The sequence below is a fragment of the Typopeltis vanoorti genome, chromosome 4, assembly GCF_054136105.1.
Source record: "Typopeltis vanoorti isolate ZY-2024b chromosome 4, IOZ_Tvanoo_1.0, whole genome shotgun sequence".
Lineage (NCBI taxonomy): Eukaryota > Metazoa > Arthropoda > Arachnida > Uropygi > Thelyphonidae > Typopeltis > Typopeltis vanoorti.
In genome coordinates, this window is record NC_143552.1 from 98,505,276 (window position 1) to 98,529,945 (window position 24,670).

Sequence of the window (24,670 nt, forward strand, 5' to 3'; positions counted from 1 at the left end):
GACAACTTTCCAAGCACCATGTGAAAGAAAGAACTAGAGGTCAAAGAGTGTTAGATTTGCTCATAGCATCAGAAGGGGGGGGGGGATCTCTGTTTAAAATATGACTATTTTACCACCAGCTGGTGACAGTGATCATGCCATGCATTCTTATGAAGTATCTAATTATATTGATGTACTCTTAGAACAGGTTACATGCTGAACTACAAAGCCAGATATATGATCAAATTAGGAGATTGATTTCTTTGGTCCTATGGTATTAGTTACTGAATGGGAAAAATATCAGCAATGCATGGGAATCTTTGAAAAACTGCTTAAATGAGACAGCATCTGAATACATCTAGTGTTCAAAGAATAAACAGGTTAGGAGTGAAATGGATGTGCAACCTTATTAAGAAAGATATCTACATGAAGAAGATGATTGGAAAGAATGTCATGAGAATAAGAGTGAGAATAGTTATGAAATATACAAAGTGCTGGCCAGAAAAATATCAAGTATTGTGCAGAAAGATAAATCAGAGCATGAAAAGATATTGGGTATGTAGGCTAAAGGCAATCCAAAAGAATTTTATCATTATGCCTCAAGCAAAAGAAAGAATGAATGTGGAAGAATAACTTTACTGAATGCAGATGGTACTCTAGTGTCAGAAGCTAATGTGATTGTACAATTAATGCGTGCTCACTTTGCTAAGATATTTAAAACCAGGTGTATGTAACATGGTGCACACTGCTACTGCTTACTACATTGGATGAAGAGTTAGAGAGGAATAAAAATGTTGCATAACCTGGATACAAATTTGTCAATAGGGACAGATGGAATATCAGCTGAACTGGCTAGGCCTTTCACATATTTGTATAACTTGGGTCTCAGCTCAGGCACGGTACCACAGGAATGGAAGGAATGTGCAATAGTTCCATTGTACAAAAGGTGGTGCAAAAACTGATGTGTCAAACTACTGACCTATCAGGTGTGGTAGTGAAGATTTTAGAGAAGTTGGTACAAACTTACATACAGAAATGGGTAGACAAATAAGATATACTTTGCTAGTCTGCAAGGAGATGCATGGGTTTACTAAAGGAAGGTCATGTTTTAGCAATTTACTCATATTTTATGTTACAGACAAGATGGATAAAGGAAATGGATACACAATAATAATGTTGGATTATGCTAAAGCATTTGATAGGATATCACATGAAAGACTGTTGCATAAACTGAAGAATATCATATTGGAATATAAACTCTTGACTTCGATCAGTGGATGGTTGACAGACATCAAAAAGTAGTATAAGGTGGGTGTGAATCTGCCGGATTTAAGGTGACCAGTGCCATTGTTTGCCAATGATGTGAAGATAGGTAGGACAATCAGGGATGCTACTGATATCCAGCACTTACAAAATGATTTGAATAGGTTGGAAATTTGGGCAAATGAAAATGGTTATCATTTTAATGAGATTTCTAGCGACATATTATATTGAGGGGATTATGCTATAAGAAACTGATGAGGCTAGGGATCTTGGCGTAATGATGGATAGGAATTTGAGGTTCAAAGGTCACATGGCAAAAGTTGTAAATACAACTCAGAGGATTATGGTGTGCAGATTTGGTCTCCCAGGTTTCCAAGGGGATAAAGAAGCTGTGGAAGTGGTGCAAAGAAAAGTTTTAAAGATTATATCCAGATTATGGGGAGAGACTGCAAGTAAGTGGATTACAGACTCTCGTTAGCAAGAGAAAGAGGAGTGATATGATGGAGGTCTATAAACTTCTGAATAGGTATTATAAGATATCATCTGATGAATTTTTCGTTGTATGGAAGGTAGTTAGAGAACAAAGTGGTATCCATGGATTTTTAAACTCCCTGGAGGTTTCAGAATAATAACAACAACAGCAATGGTATTTTAAGCACACTATTGCACATATTAAAGTTCTAATATCCACTACTGTGCACTGCATTTTTTTTTTTTTTTTTAGTAAAGATGTAGATTAATTTTCTAAAATAGTTCTTACACTTAAATATAGTGTATATTTTTTTTTATATTAATAATATGGTCAACATACATGCTGAGGGAGTTGCCATCACAAAAGACATGAATGATGGTTTATTCTGCTCTGCAAATTCCTGGAAGCAGTCAGAAGAACAAGTTACATTATAATGTGTGGTAGGCAGTAACTAAATTGATAATATAGCAACTGTCTACTGCACAAAGAATGAATGCCCCCTGCAAGCTATCCAATTTGAAACTGCAATAACATCCTGAACACTGTAAAATTTACAATGCTCATGTGACTTATATCCCAATATGGCCACTTTCTCCATTTCTTCCCCAATTTTTACCTACATCCCACCCATGAAAGATAGTATATCAGTATTGGGATGGGCTAAGGGTTAGATAATTGGTGAATCAACCCTGCTCAAGGAAATCAAACATGGAAACAGCCTATGGCAAGAAATAATTTCAGAAAAATGTCAATAAACTTCTATTTGGCTTTTCACCTGAATCCAGAGTTACTTCACAGTCTTGTGTATGGGAGAAAAATATAACTCTTATATCATAGGATCCAGTTTATTCTATAAGGTCTAGAATTTAATTTAACAGTTCTTTTCCTAGATAATCTTATCTTCAGACAATCAGACAGCAGGCTTCATTTTCCTGTATATATATAAAACCATTATAATGAATTATGCCTAGGCAAAGTCTCCTTGTACACCACTATTCACACCAAAAGACAAGCTTAATCTCTAATTAAATTCCCAAGCAGCAATGTACTAGCCTTGCTCAACAGGAAGATCAGCAAATGGTTGATTAGAAAAAACATATAGATACCAAGAATCTGAGAAGTTCAGGCTCATTGAGCATCCTGGTCACAAAATTCACTTGAACAAAAGTACTGTTGTATAGAACTGATAACTCCAGTCAATAGACAGTTTAAACGGAAATCACTTTCCCCATTTAGGAAGTAATTATATCCTATATTACTGCTAATATATAACTATTTATCCTTTCTTCTGTTTATTCTGTGCTGAACTAAGATAATTCAGCATAACCTGTTGACCAGAAGCACTGTGTATGTATATATCAGATGGTTTTTGTGTGGATTAACTTTCAATGTTCCATTTCAACAAAGTAACTTGGTTGTATGCTGCACTCATGTTCATGAGAAACTCAGCCAAAAATTGTCAGAAATAAGTTTTGTAGGTCTCATCTAGTTTAGTATTATTTTTTGGTATTCTCAGCTATTATGTATTTCTATTCCTTGTATATATAATTAGCTGTCTTTATGCACCCACCAAAACCCTCTATCTCCTATCATTCAGTTACTTACATCATCATCAAATTCCTGCCATGTACCCTCAAGGGGGGTGTAGAGGATATGATAGAACAACATGAAAGATTTACATCATTACTAACTGCCTATCTAGAATTTTCCTCCAAATAAGTCTGTTACTTGTCAAGACTCCAACATTATCAGATCTTATATTTCTATCATCTAAGGCACTTTGTACAGTATCAACCAACCTATATCTTTGTCTTCCTCTGGGTTGTTTTCCTGCCAACCTGGCAGAGAACAATTGTTTTGCTAATCTTTCCTCATCCGTTCTATTTAAGTGACCATATCACCTGAGATTAGCTCTGCTAACGCATTCCTGGATGCTGACATTGTCAAGTTCTTTCCTAATATCCTTGTTTATAATATGATATTGCCATTGATGCCATCTGTTCACACCTCTAATCTTTCTCAGGACTCTCATATCTGCAGTCTCTAGTATTTGGTCAAGAGTTTTACTTCTTTACCCAGCTCTCAGATCCATAAGATAAAACTGGTTTGAACACTGCCTTGTATACAAGACAGTGTTCAAACTAATTTAGTATTCCAACTAATTTCATTCTTATTCCATATGAATTTATTCAATGACTTCCTGCCATATCAGCTTTGTTGATTCTATTGTCTATTTCCAGGGTGCTTAAAAGTCAAAGCTGTATAACTGAGAGGAGACCTCCTCATAGCCTTTAAAGAAATTCAGAGAACCGACCAGGGCTTCTGACCTAATGTCCAATCCTCACCTTCTCTTGGTGCACCCTGTTGGGTATCTACCTGGATACTGAATGAACAAGGATGGGCTGACAATTTGGGATTTAGCCGACCAAACTGTATTCTTACTGGCTTAAACCAATATACAAAATGATGGTACAACATGACAAAATTTCATGCAGGCTGAGGCGTCACCCGGTTAAACAAGGCCCCCGTTGTTTTCGCCAGGGAACCAGGGTGAACAGCAAAAAGTCAGCTACTGGAACAAATGTGAAAGCACACTTACAACTGAAATAAAGACTATGTATTGCTTAATATAATGCCCCACTGACACCATATAAATGTAGCGTATTGAATAGCTTCTCTCTTGGCACCTTGTCATATACCTTTTCCAAATAGGCAAAACTTAAATACAGATCTTTGTTATATTCCCATGATTTCTCAACTATTTGTCGTAAAGTGAAGATCTGATCCTGACAGCCTCTATTTGACCTGAATCCAGCTTGTTCTTCACCAAGCTTTTCTTCCACAATTCTTCTCAACCATTTCTCAAGAATACTTGCATATATCTTACCAGGAATACTCAGTAGGGAAATACCTCTGTAATTCTCACATGCAGTTTTATTTCTCTTTTTATATATGGGTACTATGAGAGCTCTACTCCAATCATCGGGAATTCATCCCTCTGTCTAGGCATTCTGAACTATGCAGTGCCGCAACAAAAAGACTTTTATACCATCATACTTGAGCATTTCTGGTCGAATATCGTCTACTCCTGCTGCCTTTCCACATTTCAAGCGTTTGATGGCTTCTTCTACTTGAAGTATTCCTAACTGCAAGCCTGGTCAGTGTTTTTTACCACTGTGTGGTAAAAAACACTGTCATCGCTGCTTGTTTCATTTAGCAGTTTTTTCAAACTAATTAGAACATACTTCAAGGATATCTTTTTCACCCATTTTCATGTCGCCTTTATCATCTCTAACTCCTTTTACACCACTCTTTCCTCCATTCCTAAGCTTCTTCAACAACCTCCAGAATATTTTGCAACCTTCTTGATATTTATTTTCTATGTTCCTGCCAAAGTCCTCCCATGACTTTTGTTTTGTTTTTTGCTAGTTTTTACAGAGTGTTTTGCTTTCTTACATTTCGTCTCTGTATTCTCTAAGAGCACAAGCTGATTTATTTGCCAGAAACTTTTGATATGCTTTTTTCTTTTTCCTTCATTGCCTCTTTAACTTCCTGTGTCCACCATGGAGTTCTAATTTTTCTATCCTTGCAGACAACTTCACCACATGCCTCTCTAGCTGAATCAATCAGTGTTTTCTTCAAGGCTTGCTACTGAATTTCCAAGGTTAGGTTCCTGTTCTCAAACTCTTTAATTTTTTCTTCAATCATGTTTCTGTATTTTAGTCTACAGTTCACATCTGAGAGCTGCTCAACTTTTATTCACTTTAAAACTTTCTTACATGTTATTCTTTTCAATATGAAATTCAATTTTATCCTGCTCAAGACTAAATAGTGATCACTTCCAATTTCAAATCCTCTGTACACTCTGGTGTCCTGCACCAGTCAGAAAACATCACTATCAACAATACCATAGTCAATGAGACTTTTCTTATTCCTTGCCTCTTCTCTCCATGTGAATTTGTGCACATTTTTATGTTGGATCATGATATTAGTAATAATCAGTCCATGTCCTGAGCAGAAATCCAACAGATATTTGCCATTATTATTAGCTTTGCTCTTTTCTCCAAATTTTCCCAAACTATTTTTATATGTCTGACAATCACTTCCTACTCTGCTATTTAGATCCCCAACAAGGACCAACTTTTCCTTTTTCATTGTGTCATTTGCCTTTTCTAAAGTCTCAAAAAATTCATCCACTTCTAGCTTAGTAGCACCTTCTGTGGAACCATAGGCACAAATAAGTCTCATTGTCCAGTTCCCGATTCTCATATTTGCCCACATTACCTTACTTGAGATTGCATGCCATTCACGAAGATTAGCCTTGTATTTTGTGTTGAATACTATGGCTACTCCTTCTTTTCCTTGATTGTCATTGCCTGAATATAACATTTTGTATTTATTGCTCAGAAAGATCTCACCAGTTTTTGTCTTTTTTGTTTCAGTCACCCCTATTATGTCGATCTGGTTCTTATCTAATTCCTCAGCCAGTTCCATTTCTTTGCTATTCAGGCTTCTTATGTTGATAGTACCAATCTTTAACTCTGGTGATGTTGAGTTAGGGTATGTTTTCAGATTTATTCCTGTAGCTGACTTTTCGCCTTTTGCCCTGGTTCCCTAGCAAAAACAACGTGGGGGCCTTGTTTAACTGGGTGACGCCCCAGCCGGTATGAAATTTTATCATGTTGTACCATCATTTTTATTTTGGTTTAGCCAATAAGAATACAATTTGGTCGGCTAAATCCCAAATTGCCAGCCCATCCTTGTTCGTTCAGAATCCAGGTAGATACCCAACAGGTTGCACCACGAGAAGGTGAGGATTAGACATTAGGTCAGAAGCTCTGGTCGGTTCTCCGCATTCCTTTAAAGGATTACAGAGAACCAATTTTCTATGTGGAGGTCTCCTTTCAGTTATACAGCTTTGACCCTTAAGCACCCCTTAATCTATCACAGGAAGCATTAAAAACCTTGAGGTATGACATCGATGATATGCGTAAAATGGTGTTTAAAATTTTCAGTCTCTAATACTGGTTCTATAGCATTCTTGATATCTACTATTTCTTTGCTTCTTGTAGCTGATAATTTAACAGTGAGCTACTGGGCTTTAAATAAATCCAATGGGTTCTTTGACACTTAAAAACTTCTTTTAGTTTGCAGCAGGTAGGAATAACCTGACCCATCTTACAGTGCTTTAGGAATATTATTCTGTTATGCAATTCGTCTTCTAAACTAATACTTTACCATATCTAGCACACTGCTTGGCAGTAGACTCTCCATGGAATCTCGGTATAAGTTTCAGTAAGGAAATACCGTGAATAGACATATTACTTACTATTATAATAATGGAATTAATGCACGTAAAATATTCTTTATTCGTAGAATTTTTGCCTGAGTATCACAGGCATCATCAGTACAGGTACAAAGGCTAATTAAACAATAACTGTTATATTCACAAAGCGCCACCTAAGTAGCTAAGGTTAAATTTCCTAAATTTATTGAAAAAAAAAAAAAATTATTTTTTCCTTCTTTTTTTATTTTTTTTATATATATATATATCTGTGTGTGTGTGTGTGTATACACTTATAAGTTAGGAAAGAGTTGCTGAACCTGAACAGTCTGGACTTGCAGAGCATGCGATCAACACTAGAAACAGAGTTCAGTGGAACAAGACAAAAGTCATTCACAAAAGTCGGTTCCTAATCGAACGGCTTTACAAATAAACATGTGAAATGTTACTCCCTACCCTAACCTAAACAGATCCAATGGTCTACGTCTATCAACCTTGTGGGAGATAGTACTCTATAAATCAGCAAATCTTTCCTAACTTGCCATTGTATACACACACACATACAGGGGGTCCTCGACATACATTGTTTCGACTTTACAATGGTAATCCCATAAATAAATTAAAAAATAAATTTCGACTCGAAGCAGTGCAACATAAATTTAAACGTCATGGGCGAACTTGTTTGTGAGAGCAGCAGAAGAATACATCATTATGCGGAGTTTGTTTGGGAGAGGTGGTGTCGCTTGGGTCCCAGCATACACTCTATGGGTACCGCATGCTTTGTTTACATCCGCTCTCTCTCACTTTTCTGTTTGTGTTTTTTTGTGACTTTTTACCCTTCAATATGGCGCCCAAACATAAGGCAGACTCTTCTGATGGCAGTGTGTTGAAGAAAAGGAAAGCCATTACATTAGAAGTGAAATTAGACATCTTCATCCATTCTGTTTAAGTGACCATACCACCTAAGATTAGCTCTGCTAACGCATTCCTGGATGCTGACAATGTCAAGTTCTTTCCTAATATCCTCGTTTTTAATATGATATTGCCATTGATGCCATCTGTTCATGCCTCTAATCTTTCTCAGGACTCTCATATCTGCAGTCTCTAGTCTTTGGTTAAGTGTTTTACTTCTAAACCAGCTCTCAGATCCATAAGTTAAAACGGGTTTGAACACCGTCTTGTATACAGTAAATTTAGTGTTCCGACTAATTTCTCTCTTATTCCGTATGAATTTATTCAATTGACTTCCACCATACCAGCTTTGCTGATTCTGTTGTCTATTTCTATATTTAATTTACCATCTTCACTAAAAATCGTGCCTAAGTAGCTGAAATGTTTTACTTGTTCCACAAGTTCTCCATTCACAACACAGTTGACATTTTCAATGATTCTGCCTATTTTCATTGTCTTTGTCTTTTTATTGCTGACCTTCATGCCATATCTATTACAATAGTTATTCAATTTAGTCAGAGAATCTTGCAGACTTGTAGCGGATTTATTTAGAAGTATAACATCGTCCGCATAAAGCAAAGAGCTGACATTAACATCTCCAATTTTGGTATCATGTTTAATACCACTTTCCTTCATAATGCGATCCATATAGATAACAAATAACAGTTGGAATAATGTACAGCCTTGTCTCACACCAGATTTAACATTAAACCATCTTCCTGTCCTTCCTTCAATTCTAACTGCTGACTTACAACTCAAAAGACTAAGTATTGCTTGATATAATGCCCCATTGACACCATATAACTGTGGCGTATTGAATAGCTTCTCTCTTGGTACCTTGTCATATGCCTTTTCCAAATCGACAAAACTTAAATACAGATCTTTGTTATATTCCCATGATTTCTCAACTATTTGTCGTAAAGTGAAGATCTGATCCTGACAGCCTCTATTAGATCTGAATCCAGCTTGTTCTTCCACAATTCTTCTCAACCGTTTCTCAAGTATACTTGCATAGATCTTGCCAGGAACACTCAGTAGGGAAATACCTCTGTAATTCTCACATTCAGTTTTATTTCCCTTTTTATATATGGGTACTATGAGAGCTCTACTCTAATCATTGGAAATTCATCCCTCTGTCCAGGCTTTCTGAACTATGCAGTGCAGCCACTGTAAGACTTTTATACCACCATACTTCAGCATTTCTGGTCGAATATCATCTACTCCTACTGCTTTTCCACATTTTAAGCCTTTGATGGCTTTTTCTACTTCAAGTATGGATATATATTCCTGACTGCATGCCTGGTCAGTGTTTTTTTATCACTGTGCTGTCATCACTGCTCGTTTCATTTAGCAGTTTTTCAAAGTAATTAGAACATACTTCAAGGATATCTTTTTCTTCTGTTTTCATGTCACCTTTATCATCTCTAACTCCTTTTACAGCACTCTTTCCTCCATTCCTAAGCTTCTTCAACAACCTCCAGAATATTTTGCCACCTTCTTGATATTTATTTTGTCATGTGGTACCATCATTTTTCATTTTTTTCATGTAGTACTATCATATCCTATACACCCCTTGAGGGTACATGGCAGGAATTTGATGATGATGATATTTATTTTCTATATTCTTGCCAAAGTCCTCCCATGACTTTTGTTTAGCCAGTTTTACACAGTGTTTAGCATTCTTACATTTGTTTCTGTATTCTCTAAGAGCACAAGCTGATTTATTTGCCAGGAACTTTTGATATGCTTTCTTCTTTTCCTTAACTGCCTCTTTAACTTCCTGTGTCCACCATGGAATTCTAATTTTTCTATCCTTGCAGACAACCTCACCACATGGCTCTCTAGCTGAATCAGTCAGGATTTTCTTCAAGGCTTGCCACTGAATCTCCAAGGTTTGATTCCTGTTCTCAAACTCTTTCATTTTTTCTTCAATAATCTTTGTGTATTTTAGTCTACAGTTAACATCTGAGAGCTGCTCAACTTTTATTCACTTTAAAACTTTCACGTTTCTCTTTTCTGTTTGAAATTCAATTTTATCCTGCTCAAGACTAAATAGTGATCACTTCCAATTTCAAATCCTCTGTACACTCTGGTGCCCTGCACCTGGGAGAAAACATCACCATCAACATAGTCAATGAGACCTTTCTTATTCCTTGCCTCTTCTCTCCATGTGAATTTGTGCACATTTTTATGTTGGAACATGGTGTTAGTAATAACCATTCCATGTCCTGAGCAGAAATCAAAAGGTATTAGCCATTATTATTAACTTTGCTCTTTTCTCCAAATTTTCCCAAAATATTTTTGTATGTCTGACAATCATTTCCTACTCTGCTATTTAGATCTCCAACAAGAACCAACTTTTCCTTTTTCATTGTGTAAGTTGCTTTCTCTAAAGCCTCAAAAAATTCCTCCACTTCTACCTTAGTAGAACCTTCTGTGGGACCATAGGCACAAATATGTCTCATTGTCCAGTTCCTCATTCTGATATTTGCCCAAATCATTCTTCTTGAAACTGCCTTCCATTGAACAAGATTAGCCTCGTATTTTGTGTTAAATATATGGCTACCACTTCTTTTCCTTGATTGTCATTTCCTGAATATAACATTTTGTATTTAATGCTCAGAAAGATCTCACCAGTTTTTGTCTTTTTTGTTTCAGTCACCCCTGTTATGTCGATCTGGTACTTATCTAATTCCTCAGCTAGCTCCATTTCTTTGCCATTCAGGTTTCTTATGTTGATAGTACCGATCTTTAGCTCTGGTGATGTTGAGTTGGGGGTGTGTTTTCAGATTTGTTCCAGTAGCTGACTTTTCGCTGTTCACCCAGGTTCCCTGGCGAAAACAATGGGGGCCTTGTTTAACCGGCGACGCCCCAGCCGGCATGAAATGTTGTCATGTTGTACCATCATTTTTTATTTTGGTTTAACCAATAAGAATACAATTTGGTCAGCTAAATTCCAAACTGCCAGCCCATCCTCATTTGTTCAGTATCCAAGTAGATACTTAACAGGGTGCACCATGAGAAGGGGAGGATTGGACATTAGGTCAGAAGCCCTGGTTGGTTTTCCGCATTCCTTTAAAGGCTATGTGGAGGTCTCCTCTCAGTTATACAGCTTTGACCCTTAAGCACCCCTAAAATATCAGTTTAGCAATTAAATATCATTTATTACTTCAAAACACTATTTTTTTTTTTCTATTCAGCAGTATTAATATTGTAACTAGAATTTATGTATTCACATGAATTAATTTTTTTTTTTTTTTGACGTATTCTTTGAATAAGATTTTAAGAGGAAAAATCAGAATGCTTACCTCTGGAGCCATTAAAGCCACATTTCCTCCTTTATCAATCTCCTCTGATGTAAAAGGCAAAGACAAACTCTCCAAGCAACAACCAAAATCAGTGACTGCTACTAATGGATTAGACAGACCTGTAACCATTTGAATTAGAACTATTAAATGATGTTTTCAGATAATATTTAAACTGACTTCATATATGAGTGGAAATCAAAGTAAATGCTATTATTATTAAGAGAGACCTCAGGGAGTCAGGGACTCATTGTGGGAGGCCACATACTACATGTAACAGCTGTCATACTTGTTCTTGAATTCATTCGCACTGCTTGCACACACAACATCCAATGGCAATCCATTCCAATCATGCACCACTCTATGAAAGAAAAATCTAGATCTCACCCCCTTCTTGGTGACATTCATTCTCAGCTCCCACGTTCTATCTGACTCAAAATATAATAATGTTGTAGTATTATAATATATGTATGATTCGCCAAGGATGCCCTCTTGTCTTTCCCCACTCTCCATAAAATGAAAAATTCCATCAACTGATATCCTGTATGACCCTTTCAGAAGTATGTAAATCTCAGTGATACCACCGCTCTTTCTCGTGCTTGCTAGTGTCTGCAGTCTACAAATTTCACATAAAGATTCCTCTTGTCATGACGAGAATCGAACTTAGGCCTATTCCAATCGAAGGGTGCAATGTACCGTCATTCTTCCAATTGTGTTACGGAGGCGTTTACACATGGCCAAGTATTTTGCATATACACTGTGTAAGTGATGTTTATTTATGCAGATATGCATAAATGTTTCTAAATACAGTTGCTGGTATGTGTATTAGTTCATAGTGCATTCCCTAAACTAGTTCATATTCGGTAAGAATATAAAGAAGTTCTAGGCATGTTAATTCATATGCAGGCCATGCTACCTCAAGTCTTCTAGCAGGGTGATGAACTCATACTGAAAATCAGAGATACCTAATTAAATAAGCCATCTTATACTTAATAGGATTACAATGGGCAGCTGTTTTAGCTTTATATGTTCAGCAATATTAGAAATACAATGTTAACAATGTTAGCATCATATTTCTGTAGTGCTCTGAAAGCTCCATCTGGTTTTCATTGAATGCTTCATGTATTGGTACCCGTCTATGTTCCAAGTTGTAAAAGTCAATGACTTTAACGTTTGTCCTAGTTCTTGATGTAAACAGAAAGGGACTTTTTTTTAAATGCAATTCTTCTCCTCCACATTCTACCTGACACAAAATATAATTATGTTGTAGTATTATAATATATGTATGATTTGCCATAACAGAATATAACTGAGTCAGCAAATTCAATTCACCAGTTTGTGTTTATTCAGTATTCAAGTGGATACCAACTAGCAGAGTACAACAGAAAGGGAAGGTAAAGAAAGGATACTGCAACAGATCTATAATGAAGGTCATCATATTTAATAAATGGTGCAATATGCTCTGATAAGTAACGTTATACTGCCAGATACTCATACTCAAACACATTTGTATGATCTAGAGCAGTGTTCAACCTGTGGTCCGCGACGATGAGACAGGTGGTCTGCAGGCAGACTTAAATTAATTAAATAAATATATATTTTTTAATTATCCAAACAAATTAAAATTGAATAAGTAAGTAAAATTATTGAAATCAAATGGAGACTTAAACAAAACAACAAATAGGTCACAATGTTCAAAGGCGGAAGCAATAAAACTATATTGTTGTTCACTTCACCTATCTTTTATTACTCATCATTCTGGCACTACAATAGTTGGTAGCGGAAGAATGATGACTAATGAGAGGGGTGAATTGAACAACAATATAGTTTTATTGCTTCCGCCTTCCCTTGCTGTTTTATAAGAGTTGAAGTGAACATGTGTTATCCACATTTCAACCAATTGCTTGCTGTTTATTGATTTTTATTACTGAAGGTTTTCCTCCTTCAACCAAAGCTCAGTATACTTTCAGAAGTGCTAAATGATACTTGGACAAAGTTTGTCATGAGTTAACCCTCAGTATTTATATATTTTTCGGAAATGTTTTTTAATAATGGAAAAGTGGCTTAAAAAAATAGGACTTTGAAAAGAAGAGCAAATGAAATGATGCTAACCTAATTGTGATACACGTGTTGTAACGGTGAGTAAATCTGATACTATTAAAGTAGAAGAAACAAGCAGTTCAAAGAAAAAATACAGTAAAAAATTACAGTTCATATTTGGAATTCAAGTTACTTGGTGTTGAGATAAAATTGAAACACGTTTGAAACCTCAAACGTGTTTTTTGTTATGAAATGTTGTGGAACGAGTGCATGAAACCTGCGAAACTCCGACATTTAGAAACTAAACATTGTGATATGAAAATAAGCAAACTGAAAAAAAAAGGCCAATTTCAGCTACACTTAGCAACATTAAATCATGGGAAAGATATAGTTTCGGCCGTGGGTTTGATTAATAGCAAGGCACTGGAAGCATCTATCTTTTAAGTTTGTGCATAGCAAAAACAGGGAAATCTCATTCTATCAGGAAAAATTTACTACTGCCACCTATAAAAGATGTGATGTGGTAAAAACCATGTTTGGCAACAAGTTACTAAAAGATGTTGATTCGATTCCTCTTTCAAATGAGACTATCAGTCACAGAATTAATGATATGGCAGGTGACGAAGAATTTCAGTTAATCGAAAAGGTTAAGAAGCACCCTTATTATGCGTTACAAGTAGATGAGGCTACTGATATTACAGATGATGCGCAGGTAATATGCTATGTAAAGATACGTGCATGATAACAACATTCATGACGATATTCTGTTTTGTAGAACTTTGTCATCCCGAACAACTGGAGAAGAAATATTTCACACTCTCAATAATTAGATAATACACAAAGGGATTCAGTGGGAAAAATGCATGGGCTGCTGTTCAGATGGAGCTCGAGCCCTTATAGGCAGGCATAGTTGGGGGGTTGTTTATATGGTCAAGGAAGTGGCTCCGGATATGAATCGGGTATATTGTTTCATACATAGGGAAAGGTTGGCCTCCAAAGGAATGCCACCAGAATTCAAAACTGTGGTATACAATGCTGTAAAGCTAGTTAATTTTATTAAGGTGCGACCGCTAAATCACAGGTTATTTTCAGTATTCTGCGATGAAATGGACAGTGAATATATACAACTTTTGCTTCATTCCGAAATTCGCTGGATTTCCAGGGGCAAAGTACTAACAAGCTTATTTTCAATTCAGGCACGATGTTTTATTGCTTGTAAATGAATGTAATTCTAATTTTGCATCACTCCTTGTTGAGGAAGCATGGTTATCAATACTATCTTATCTTTTAGACATTTTTTTTTCAAAATTAAATGAACTAAATCTTTTACTTCAGGAAATTCTTTAACTGTTTTTGATGCCTACATTGTGCTGTGCATTAGTTATGTAAAAGGCAGATAATTTGCACCTTCTTCAACATTGGAATCCTTTTTAGTGGAAAATGATCTTTTTGTTGATTCTGAGTTTCTGGAAAGGGTTTGTGACCACCTCAAAACTCTGAAACAGAATTTTGAAACATATTTTCCGAATAACTTTTATGAGAAATTTCTGTGAGTTTGAGATCTATTTCAGGTTTATAGACTATAAACTCGAAAAAAGAACAGTTAATTGAGCTTTCAAGTGGCAGTGGGCTTAAAAATGCAATTCAGTGATTCTGGATATAGGTGCCTTCAGTGAGAAGTGAATTTCCTGAATTATCTGAAGAAACAACGAAAATCTTCATGCAGTTTTTTTACAACCTATCTTTGTGAGAAAGGATTTTCATCGCTCCTTCAAATAAAAACAAAATATAGAAATAGTCTTAGTGTGTGTGCCGATCTTCGACCGAAGTTGACCAATATTGAGCCAGATATCCAGGCGGCCTGGTTGATCGAGTGGATAGCGTATCAGCACTCCAGCCAAACGGCTGCAGATTCGAATCCTCCCGTGGGCATGGATGTTTGATTGTTTGTTGTTGTTGTTGATGATTGTCTGTGGACATACCAGTGGAAGTCGGCGGTAAATGGCATTGGTTATTGAATGGTGGAGACAGTTGTAGAACAGGTGCCCTCTCTCAATGAGTCCTTGGACTCCCTGGAGGCGTCAAATAATAATAATAATAAATAATAATAATAAACTCTGCAAAGGCCAAGAAGCTGAACCATCTCATTAAAAGTAAGTAGTAACATAATTATATCATATTATTTATTTGGACTACAGTTTCCAATTATTCTCGTTACTGGTTTTGGAATTAATCCATTTCCAAAATTGCACAAAATCGGGGATGAAACGAAAGTTACGCAAAGTGATGTCACGGTGAGGCTCAGCTCTGCTGGCAAGGAGGATAGCTGTCAGCGTCCCATTTAGCGAAGTTCCGTATCTCATACAGTCGATTGCGGGAATATGCGGAAGAGCACATCGAATCCGTCGCATGCAGACAACAACATCCGTACGGTCACGGATTATACAGAAACACACATCACAATGCAACGAATGCAAGCAGTACACAGGATGGATATAAATAAAACCACCACACGATTAATGAATCTGCCAGATTTATGATCACCTCTGTTGTGACTCTGGATAAAACAGGACGGATATAATTAAAACCACCATCATGACACGATTAGTACAAATTGCATGCGTGCGGGATATATGGCATACGGTCGCTGGTGGGAAAATGTGCCTGACCAGGTGGATGGCACTTGGCGACTGACATCATGGGTTGGACTGTTTATAGATATCGGGAATGACTGGTATCTGTTCATTTTTTTTTGCTGGTCATGGAAAACTCCTTAGGGAAATAAGGCGATTCCTATCGGCCAGAAGTAAATGAGTGTGTGTGTGGATGGGTGGGGGATTAATAGCTTTGGGACGTTCTGAGTAAAATTTTTGGGTATATGCAGGGGATAGTTTGGACAGGACAAGGGATGTCATCCATGGATGTCAAGTTCTTATTCAGTATTATGATGAATGGAGTAAGATAAGAACAACATTTTCCTCCCGTCTCACAACGCACATAGTGGCGAATGGAACAGTTTACATGTCATGTCGCAGGTCGAATCAGAGAGTGCGTGAAGATAAAAGTTGTTGTGGGGCACAACCTATAGCAAACTGGTGCTATGTATAAGCAAGGGAGAAAGAGTTTACTGATATTTTCTTGAAAGTTGGAAGTTAATGTAGTTGTTGAGGAAAGGTTTCACATGATGACAGCTGCTCCTGCTTATGTTTTAACAGACTAAGTAAAGGAATGATGAGTTAGCAGCAGCTGGATGGGTAAAAAGTAGAAAATGACATCCTTTTGTTGAAGAGAAAAGTATGTCAAATTCTTTAGAGGATGAAGAAGGTATGTGTTTATGCCAGGAAAGGCTTAAAGTCAGTCAATCCAAGAATAAAAAATTGATCCTTTCTAATGATTTGTGTATTACCAAGGATAAGAGAAAAAGAACAGATTGAAGGTGACTAGATTATCTTTACTCCATTGAAGAATGGCAAGAAGGTTTGTATTTAAGGCACTGCAGGATCTGTTAAACGAGCAGGAAGAACAGAGTGTATTATCAGTAAAACTATAGAACTATGGATAATGTTATTGGTCAGAATACAAAAATGAAAGTTACATTTTCCATGAGCAAATCTTGGTGACTTTTGAACTTTCTGAAGTTTAAAAGGCAAAACACTGTTTGGTTATTAGGTATCAGGCAAAAGCCTTCAACTTCTTTTCAAGTTCTGAACACCACACATTTTTTAAAAATTCAAAATATAAATTTTCTGTTTATTCTGCACACATAGTATGGTTGCTATTACAGAACCAACATAGTATAGGTGGCAAAAGGATTCCACAAAATTCTTCAAAACTTTCAGCTGTATATTTATTTTGATTTCAATTTAGTTGAGGTTTATCAGTAATTGAAACATTTAAATGTGGAAAGCTAACCAGCATTGTTAAGGCTCACAGATAGAACACTTTTAACAATGATAAAAACACTTCAATATGATGACTACAATATTTTAATGAACACTTGTAAGTCACTAGAACACCAAAACGATTGCTATTGAAACTATTTAAGTTTCAATAGCAATCGATGTTTGCTATTGAAACTTAAAGTTTGAAAAGTGAGAGCTTATGAGAATACAACCTTCAACATGATTAATTACTTAATACTGCACTGCTTAAGACCATGAGCTTTTACTATCACTTTATATTAGGTTTCACAATCCTCACACCTCCCCCTCCTCTGTTGGTTCTCAGAGACCAGGCAAAAACTGTATGAGGATGCCATGGAATCCATTGCCTGAAAGATGCATTTTCCATAACCAAATCTTGGTGACTCATGAAACTTTCTGAAGTTTAAAAGGCAAAACACTGTTTCGTTATTAGGTATCAGGCAAAAACCTTCTCAATATCGGATATTTATGGAATTCTGTGGTGTACTGAGAAGGTATTTGCCTGGTCTCTAATGAGAATGAACAGTTTGAAACAGCTGTTCAGGTCACTAAATCTGTAATTAAAGGCTAATAATATGAAAAAACATAGGCTCTTGAGCAGTTTTGTCACCTCTTAATAGTAATATACTGAGGCAGCTCTCTCATCAAAGATTGATTTCTTATGTTTTAAAAGTGACAGTTTCCAGATTTCAAAAAGCAAACAATATTTTGCTACTTGGCTATAAAATAATAATGAATATTTATTATTCTTCTGTTTAATAGTTTCTGATGCCAAATGAATTTTTATTGCCCGGTGTTGATAAAAGTGGTGGAAAAAAATCCTTAGCCCACTTATGGTACAATGTACTATAGGTTTATAAGTGGGTGGGAACCACACAAAAATAAAAAAAAATAAAAATTAAGCCTTTCAAGTGCTTTGCTTTGTAGTGGAAGGTTTATTATAGTGCCTTATAATGTTATAAGGCCTTGACCAGACCCCTCTGATAATCTGATTTAGTGAATGAATTTGCAATGTTAGTTGACTGTACTAATATTCAGAATAATACAAATTGATAGTTCATGCTGGTTAAGGATACAACAACACATACAGGAGATTTGAAATAAGTAATCACGATTCAGTTTTGAGCAGGATACAAATGAATATCATAATGAAGAGGAAAATGTAAGAAAGTTTTAAAATAATCAAAGCTGAGCAGCTTTTAGAGGCAAAATGTAGACTCAAATATACAATATTACTGCATCAAAAATGAAAGCGTATAAAAACAATAACCCAACTTTGGAATCTCAATGGCAAACTCTGAAGAAACATTGATTCAGCCAGGAAGAAAATGTAAGGAGGCTTTCTGGGAGAGAAAAATGCAAAACTCCACATAGTGGAGTTTGGATTTTTCATCGGATTGAATATGGAAAAGTTGTTAGAGTAGATATTTGACCAGAAATACTGAAATATGAAGGTATAACAGTTTTACATGGATCTGGTTCCACTGCATGGTTTGAACATTGAATTCCAGATTATTAGTATGGAGCAGGGGTTCTCAACCTTTTCTAGTGGTGTACCATTATATTTAATTCAAGATATTAGATGTACCAGTAAGGCAGTGGCTCACATACCACCAGTGGTACACGTACCATAGGTTGAGAATCCCTGGTATAGAGGTCCTATCTATAAAAAGGGAAATAAAACTAAATGTGAAAATTAGAGAATATTCTATGGAGTGTTCCAGGTAAATTTTAAGTAAATTTACTCGAGAATCCAAGAAAAATTATGGAAGGGAAACTCAGGGAAAGAACAACCAGGTTTGGGCCAAATTACAGAGCAATACATAGTCTACATGCAAATCAGCATTTAGATCTGAAGGAGATACAGGAAGATAGTTTAACCAAGGTGTAAGAAAGGATCCACACTATCTCCACTCTTACAGCTAATCTACATGAATCACATTATGAAGTGACAAAATCTGATGTCAAAATTGGAAATTACACACCTTAGTTCTTTACTTTATGCAAGTAATGTTATACTGCTAAATAAATCCAGTACATATCACATTTCAGCCAAATGCAAGTATTTCAACTATTGAAGCAGTATTTTTTCTTAGTGAAGATGGGAATTTAAATATGGAAACAGATAACAGAATAAAAGAATACATAGTTGGAGTCAGCTGAATAAATTTACATGGAATAAGAGTAATTAGCAGTATGCAATACCGTCTTCGAACCAATTTTAATTTACTGATTTGAGAGTTGGGTTAAGAATAAAGCAATTTCAAAGACTAGTGACAGCAGATATGAGTTTGAGATAAATTAGGAGAGTGAACAGATGGCATCAATGGCAGCATCATATTAAAAATGAAGATATTAGGAAAGAACTCAACATTGTAAGCATTCAGCAATGTGTGAGCAGAGTTAATCTGAAGTGGTATTTCATTTAAACAGAATGGAAAAGAAAATGTTAGAAAACAGTTGTCAGATATCAAAATGTCAGGAAAAAGACCAGAAAAGGTAGTGTGAGGCAGGTACAAATGCCCTAAAAACTGAAATATAAGATCTCATAATATTAAAGCATCCATAAAAAGCCAATTATATTATCTCACACACACACACTATGGGATACATATCAGGAATTTGATGGTGATTATGACAACACAAAGCAAGGGCAATTTAAGATGAGTACTACAAACAATTTATTATTGTTAATATATTAACAATTTATTTTAGAAGTACAGAATGGATTTAGAAAAGGACGATCATGTATAGACCCGGACTTTTGCCTAAAATTAATAAGAGAGAAAAGAAGAGAATACAATTTAGAAACACACATTGTCAAATGCTTTTTCAAAGTCAATAAATGCAAACTTAAAAGAAACATTATTTAACATATTAAAAGAAAGACAAATACCAAATAATATTCTAAAAGCTATCACAAGTATATATGAAAATAAACAAATAAAATTAAATCACGAGCTATTATATACGAGAGAGATAAACCAAGGGGTCCAACAGGGATGTCCCCTCTCAGCAACACTTTTTAATATCTACTTAATAACAATAAAATGGAATAAAAATTTACATCAAGGAATTAAACTTTCTCCTACAGTAAACGTAAACACTCTCCTCTTTGTCGACGACCAAATAATAATTACAAATTCTGAAGATAACTTACAGAAAGCTATTTTAGATCTAAATGAGATATCCAAAGATTATGGTATGATAATATCAACAGAAAAATTAAAAACTACGGCCTTTAAAGGACAAGATCCAGCACGAACTAAAATAGTAATAGATAACAAGATTTTAGAATAGGTGAATTCATTTAACTACCTAGGTTGTATGATCACATATGAAAAAGATATAAATGTAAAAATTGCAAAATATTTAAAAATAACAGGTGTAATTAACTCTATATTTAAACCAACCCTAGTTCAAAAACAAACCAGACTAAAAGTATACAATACATTAGCCCTACCAGTCTTAATGTAGGGAAACGAAATCTGGACAATAAAACAAAAAGACAAACAAAGATTAACAACAGCAGAAATGAAGTTTATGAGAAAAACTGCAAAGTATACCCTATTTGATCACAAAAGAAATGAAGAAATTATGAAAGAATTAAACCAAGAACCAGTAATAGAAAAAATTAAAAAATATAAACATAAATGGATGGAACACGTTCAAAGAATGAAAACAAAGATTACCAAAACAAGCCTTAAAGTACAAGTCATTAGGAAAAAGAAAACCAGGACGTCTTCTTAAACGATGACTTCTAAGACCGGAACAGGCCATGCTAAGCCTAAATCCTTGATACGCATGATGATGATGATGATGACTACAAACAAACTTTTTGTTATAAAAATAGGATTATCAGGGTAGAGATTTTAACAGAAGTGAGTGGACGTATCAGTTTGTAAGAGCCAGTATTATTCTTAGACTGCAGTTTACAGTTAGGGTGCATTCTGTTTTTCTGATAATAATGGCTAGTGTTTTTACTCAACATGAGCTTGATCTTTGACATACACCAATGGCAGCAGTGTAGCCTTGTTCATACCAAAATTTACACAACATTGAACAGATGTGTATAAAAGTATATTTTAGGTGATTGTTCATGATACAATTCAGTGATTTTCTGTTAACAATAACAACTACAGATATCTAAAGTAATGTTACAGATACCCAGTGAACATTTCTTAGCAGTGTGTAATCCCAACTATGAATTCAAATATGTGGCGGTGTGAATGGTATGGTCCTGTTTTTCCTGGTTTGACCTCAGATCTCTGTTTGTGGTGCCATGAACATTGAACTACGAGAGGTATCTAAACATTTTGGACAATGCGATGTTTCCTACTTTGTGAAATTTCTATGAAACTGACCATTGTCAGTTTCAGCAAGACAATGCACTGTGTCACAAGGCTGCTAGTATAACTGTGTCGTTTGCAGACATGAACGTCACCACACAACTGGCCTTCACATGGTCCCTGATCCCAACCCTAGTGAACATCTGTAAAATGAACTGGAGCATTGGGTGAAGTCAAGAGATGTCCACGCCCACAAGAGTTGAGAACCTCATGACATGCCTAGAGGAAGAATGGTCCAAAATTCTCATTGATTGCTATCATATGCTTGTGGAAAGTAAGCTCCATAGGATTGCTGCAGTCATTGCAGTGAAAGGAAGTTGTATATCTTATTAAGGTGGCTACCATGGCTGCTTGTTCCTCACACTATGGTATCCATTGACCTTTCCAAGCTGTGTGTATTATGATCAGCCTGTTTTCTACCCATTACAGGAGGGTTGGGTCTACTTCTCCCATGGTGACCCAGTCCATTTTGGGAAAGTGTATCTATACTTGGATGAATGAACAGTATGAAGGTGGAAGACAATCACAAGCATCCATGCCTAGGTAGGATTCAAATCTGCAGCCTCTTGGCTGGAAAGTGGATATGCTAACCAATCAGCCAACCAGGCTGGCACATTTATATATGTATGTATATGATAAAGATACCAAGAAATTTTATACTTGATTTTAATCCTTTTCCCAAGTAAGCAAAACAAAGTTTTGCACTTGAAATATATTCACATCTAAGCTATTTGTACATAGAGGTTAATGACTTCATATATTCACATCCAAGCTACTTGTATACAGAGGATAATGACTTCATATCGCTTGCATTAGTATGTATCCCATAATGCAAAGCACATCCCCTTTCGGGCATGTATAATGCAATACATAATGGGAAGGGCCACTACCCAGACTGGTTTCAACCTTTATTGAGGTGAAAAAGTAGAGGGTTGCTCATCATAGGTCTCGAGTAGTTGGTATAGGGGTGCAAGAGATTTATTGAAGTCTCATCAGTGGGAGCCTACCTGGGAGAGATACCAAGGTTGAAGTAATGCAGAAGTCATATATAACTCATATACAAGTAGCCAAAAGGTGCTTGATCTTATTAATAAAAATCTCTGGATGAGAAAGATGTAGAAAGTTTTTTACCTTGGGTGTATTATATGCTAAAGATACCAAGAAATTTAATACTTGGTTTTAATCCTTTTCCCAAAAGTACCATTACTGACAAAGCTGTTCATAATCTTACAAATCTTAAGTTGTTTTTTTTAATTTTGTTTATAATTTTAAAACTAATTTCAAGTAAAAAAAAAAGAGGTAGTATACAGCCAAACTGCATATGTAGTACTGTCATACATTACTTAAGTTGAATCAATCTAACAAAGTAGAATCATACTATCAAAGTGATATTCCCAGATGCCATTTAAAATCATTGATAGTCAAGGATCAGTTACCTGTGATTGTGCAGAAAAACCTTAGCTTTTCTGCTCATGCTAAGAAAAAAATGCAATTTCTCTCTCTTTTTTTTATGCTACTGCAACTACAGAATGATATATTTCAAACATCTGTAAATAATACAGAAAGAGAAGAAATTTTTTTATCAAAAATATTAAAGGAAAAACTACCCCTCACTAAAGGCACTAAAGAATGGAGAGCTGACTGATTGAGTAATATTAATGAAAATTGTCAGTGTAAACACTACCATTTTCATATATCACTCATTCAAATTTTATTAATAAGATATCAAACTGATACAAACCATTTGTCAAATCCACTAAAATATTGTCAACTTTTAGATCTCTGTGTGCTATCTGATGTTGTGAGAGATGTGCAAGTCCTTCTAATAACTGAGTCAACAGTAGCAATGATGTATGCAAAGTCGGTTTATGAACATTAAGATACTGATACAACGAGCAGTGATACCTATTTTTAAAAAAAACAAGAGAATTCAACATTTTCACCAAATTTCCTAATAATTTTATTAGACATTATTTAACAATTTTTAAACTCAGTTTCACTGAATATACGAATATTAATATTTATAACTATTTTCAGAAGCAGTGAACACAGTAATCCTTTATCTCATGCTGGAAACTGATTATCTGTTTTCAGATATGAAGATTGAAGGAAATGTTACATGCAGTGCAGGGAAGCATTGTTCCCGGGACTAATTAATGCTCTTCATGTTATTGTCAAATTACATAACTATTGAAACTTTCAGATGATTTCTTCAATAAAAAAAAAAGTAATATTTCTGGCATAATAGCTTTCTCACAAGCAAACAAAAGAAGTGACTAATCAGAGTATTCATGAAGCAGATATTTTGGACGATGGGGGGGGGGGGGTTAATCACAACAAACTGTAAACAAAAAACATTTCACTTGATATATTTATTTCACATGTTAATTAATTACTTTTAAATTAAATGAATTCTAACCATCTACAAATCCCAAAAAAATTTAATTTCTTTTGTACCATCAAATGAAATTCCAATAAATTACTGGCACCAGTTTGTTACAAAAATTTCACTAAAATGATCTACTAGTGTCTAAAAAATTAAGGGGGAAGGGGAGAAGATTGTGGACAATTTTAAAGATGATTAAAAAATAGATAAAATTATAATTAATAAATCAGAAGAGTAATTACAAGTTAAGTTTAGCTACTATTAAAAAAAGTTTAGCTTTCTGCTGAGAATGAAATCATTCATTTAGTAGCAGCTTCTGAACTTGATTTCCCCCCAAGTTCTCCAAATAAATATGTTCCCTTGTCACAAACTCTACTTTCATAAAAGCAGTCATTTCCATTTTGGAAAATGAAACTTTCTTCGAGAATCCTTCAATGCTGTAATGTTTTCATCTACTTTATTTAATGTTCTGTATCAATAATATAAAATATAACATAAAATCTGAAATTCACAGTTAACTGTGAGCATGTATATAAGCAAAACAACATAACTGCAAACAAAGGTTACTCGGCTAAAAGACTGATATTTATCCATCTTTCCTTCCTTACTAAACTGAAAATTTGTATAATATCACATGTAATAATGGCAAATACCTGTTGGATTTCTGCTGAAGGCATGGACTGGTTATTACTAACACAATGTTCCAATATAAAAATTG

The 24,670-nt window shown here is 35.3% G+C and overlaps 1 protein-coding gene across 1 annotated transcript in view; it reads right to left on the reverse strand.

Annotated features, from left to right (window-relative positions):
* The window catches only part of Pink1 (PTEN-induced putative kinase 1), a 136,225-nt gene that overhangs the window by 31,301 nt on the left and 80,254 nt on the right, over positions 1 to 24,670 (reverse strand). Inside the window, exons 6-7 of the mRNA XM_090391945.1 lie at positions 23,308 to 23,471; positions 11,258 to 11,376 (exon numbers count right to left, since the gene is read on the reverse strand). Coding sequence (XP_090248071.1) covers positions 11,258 to 11,376; positions 23,308 to 23,471 — 283 coding nt within the window. The remainder of the gene's footprint in view (positions 1 to 11,257; positions 11,377 to 23,307; positions 23,472 to 24,670) is intronic.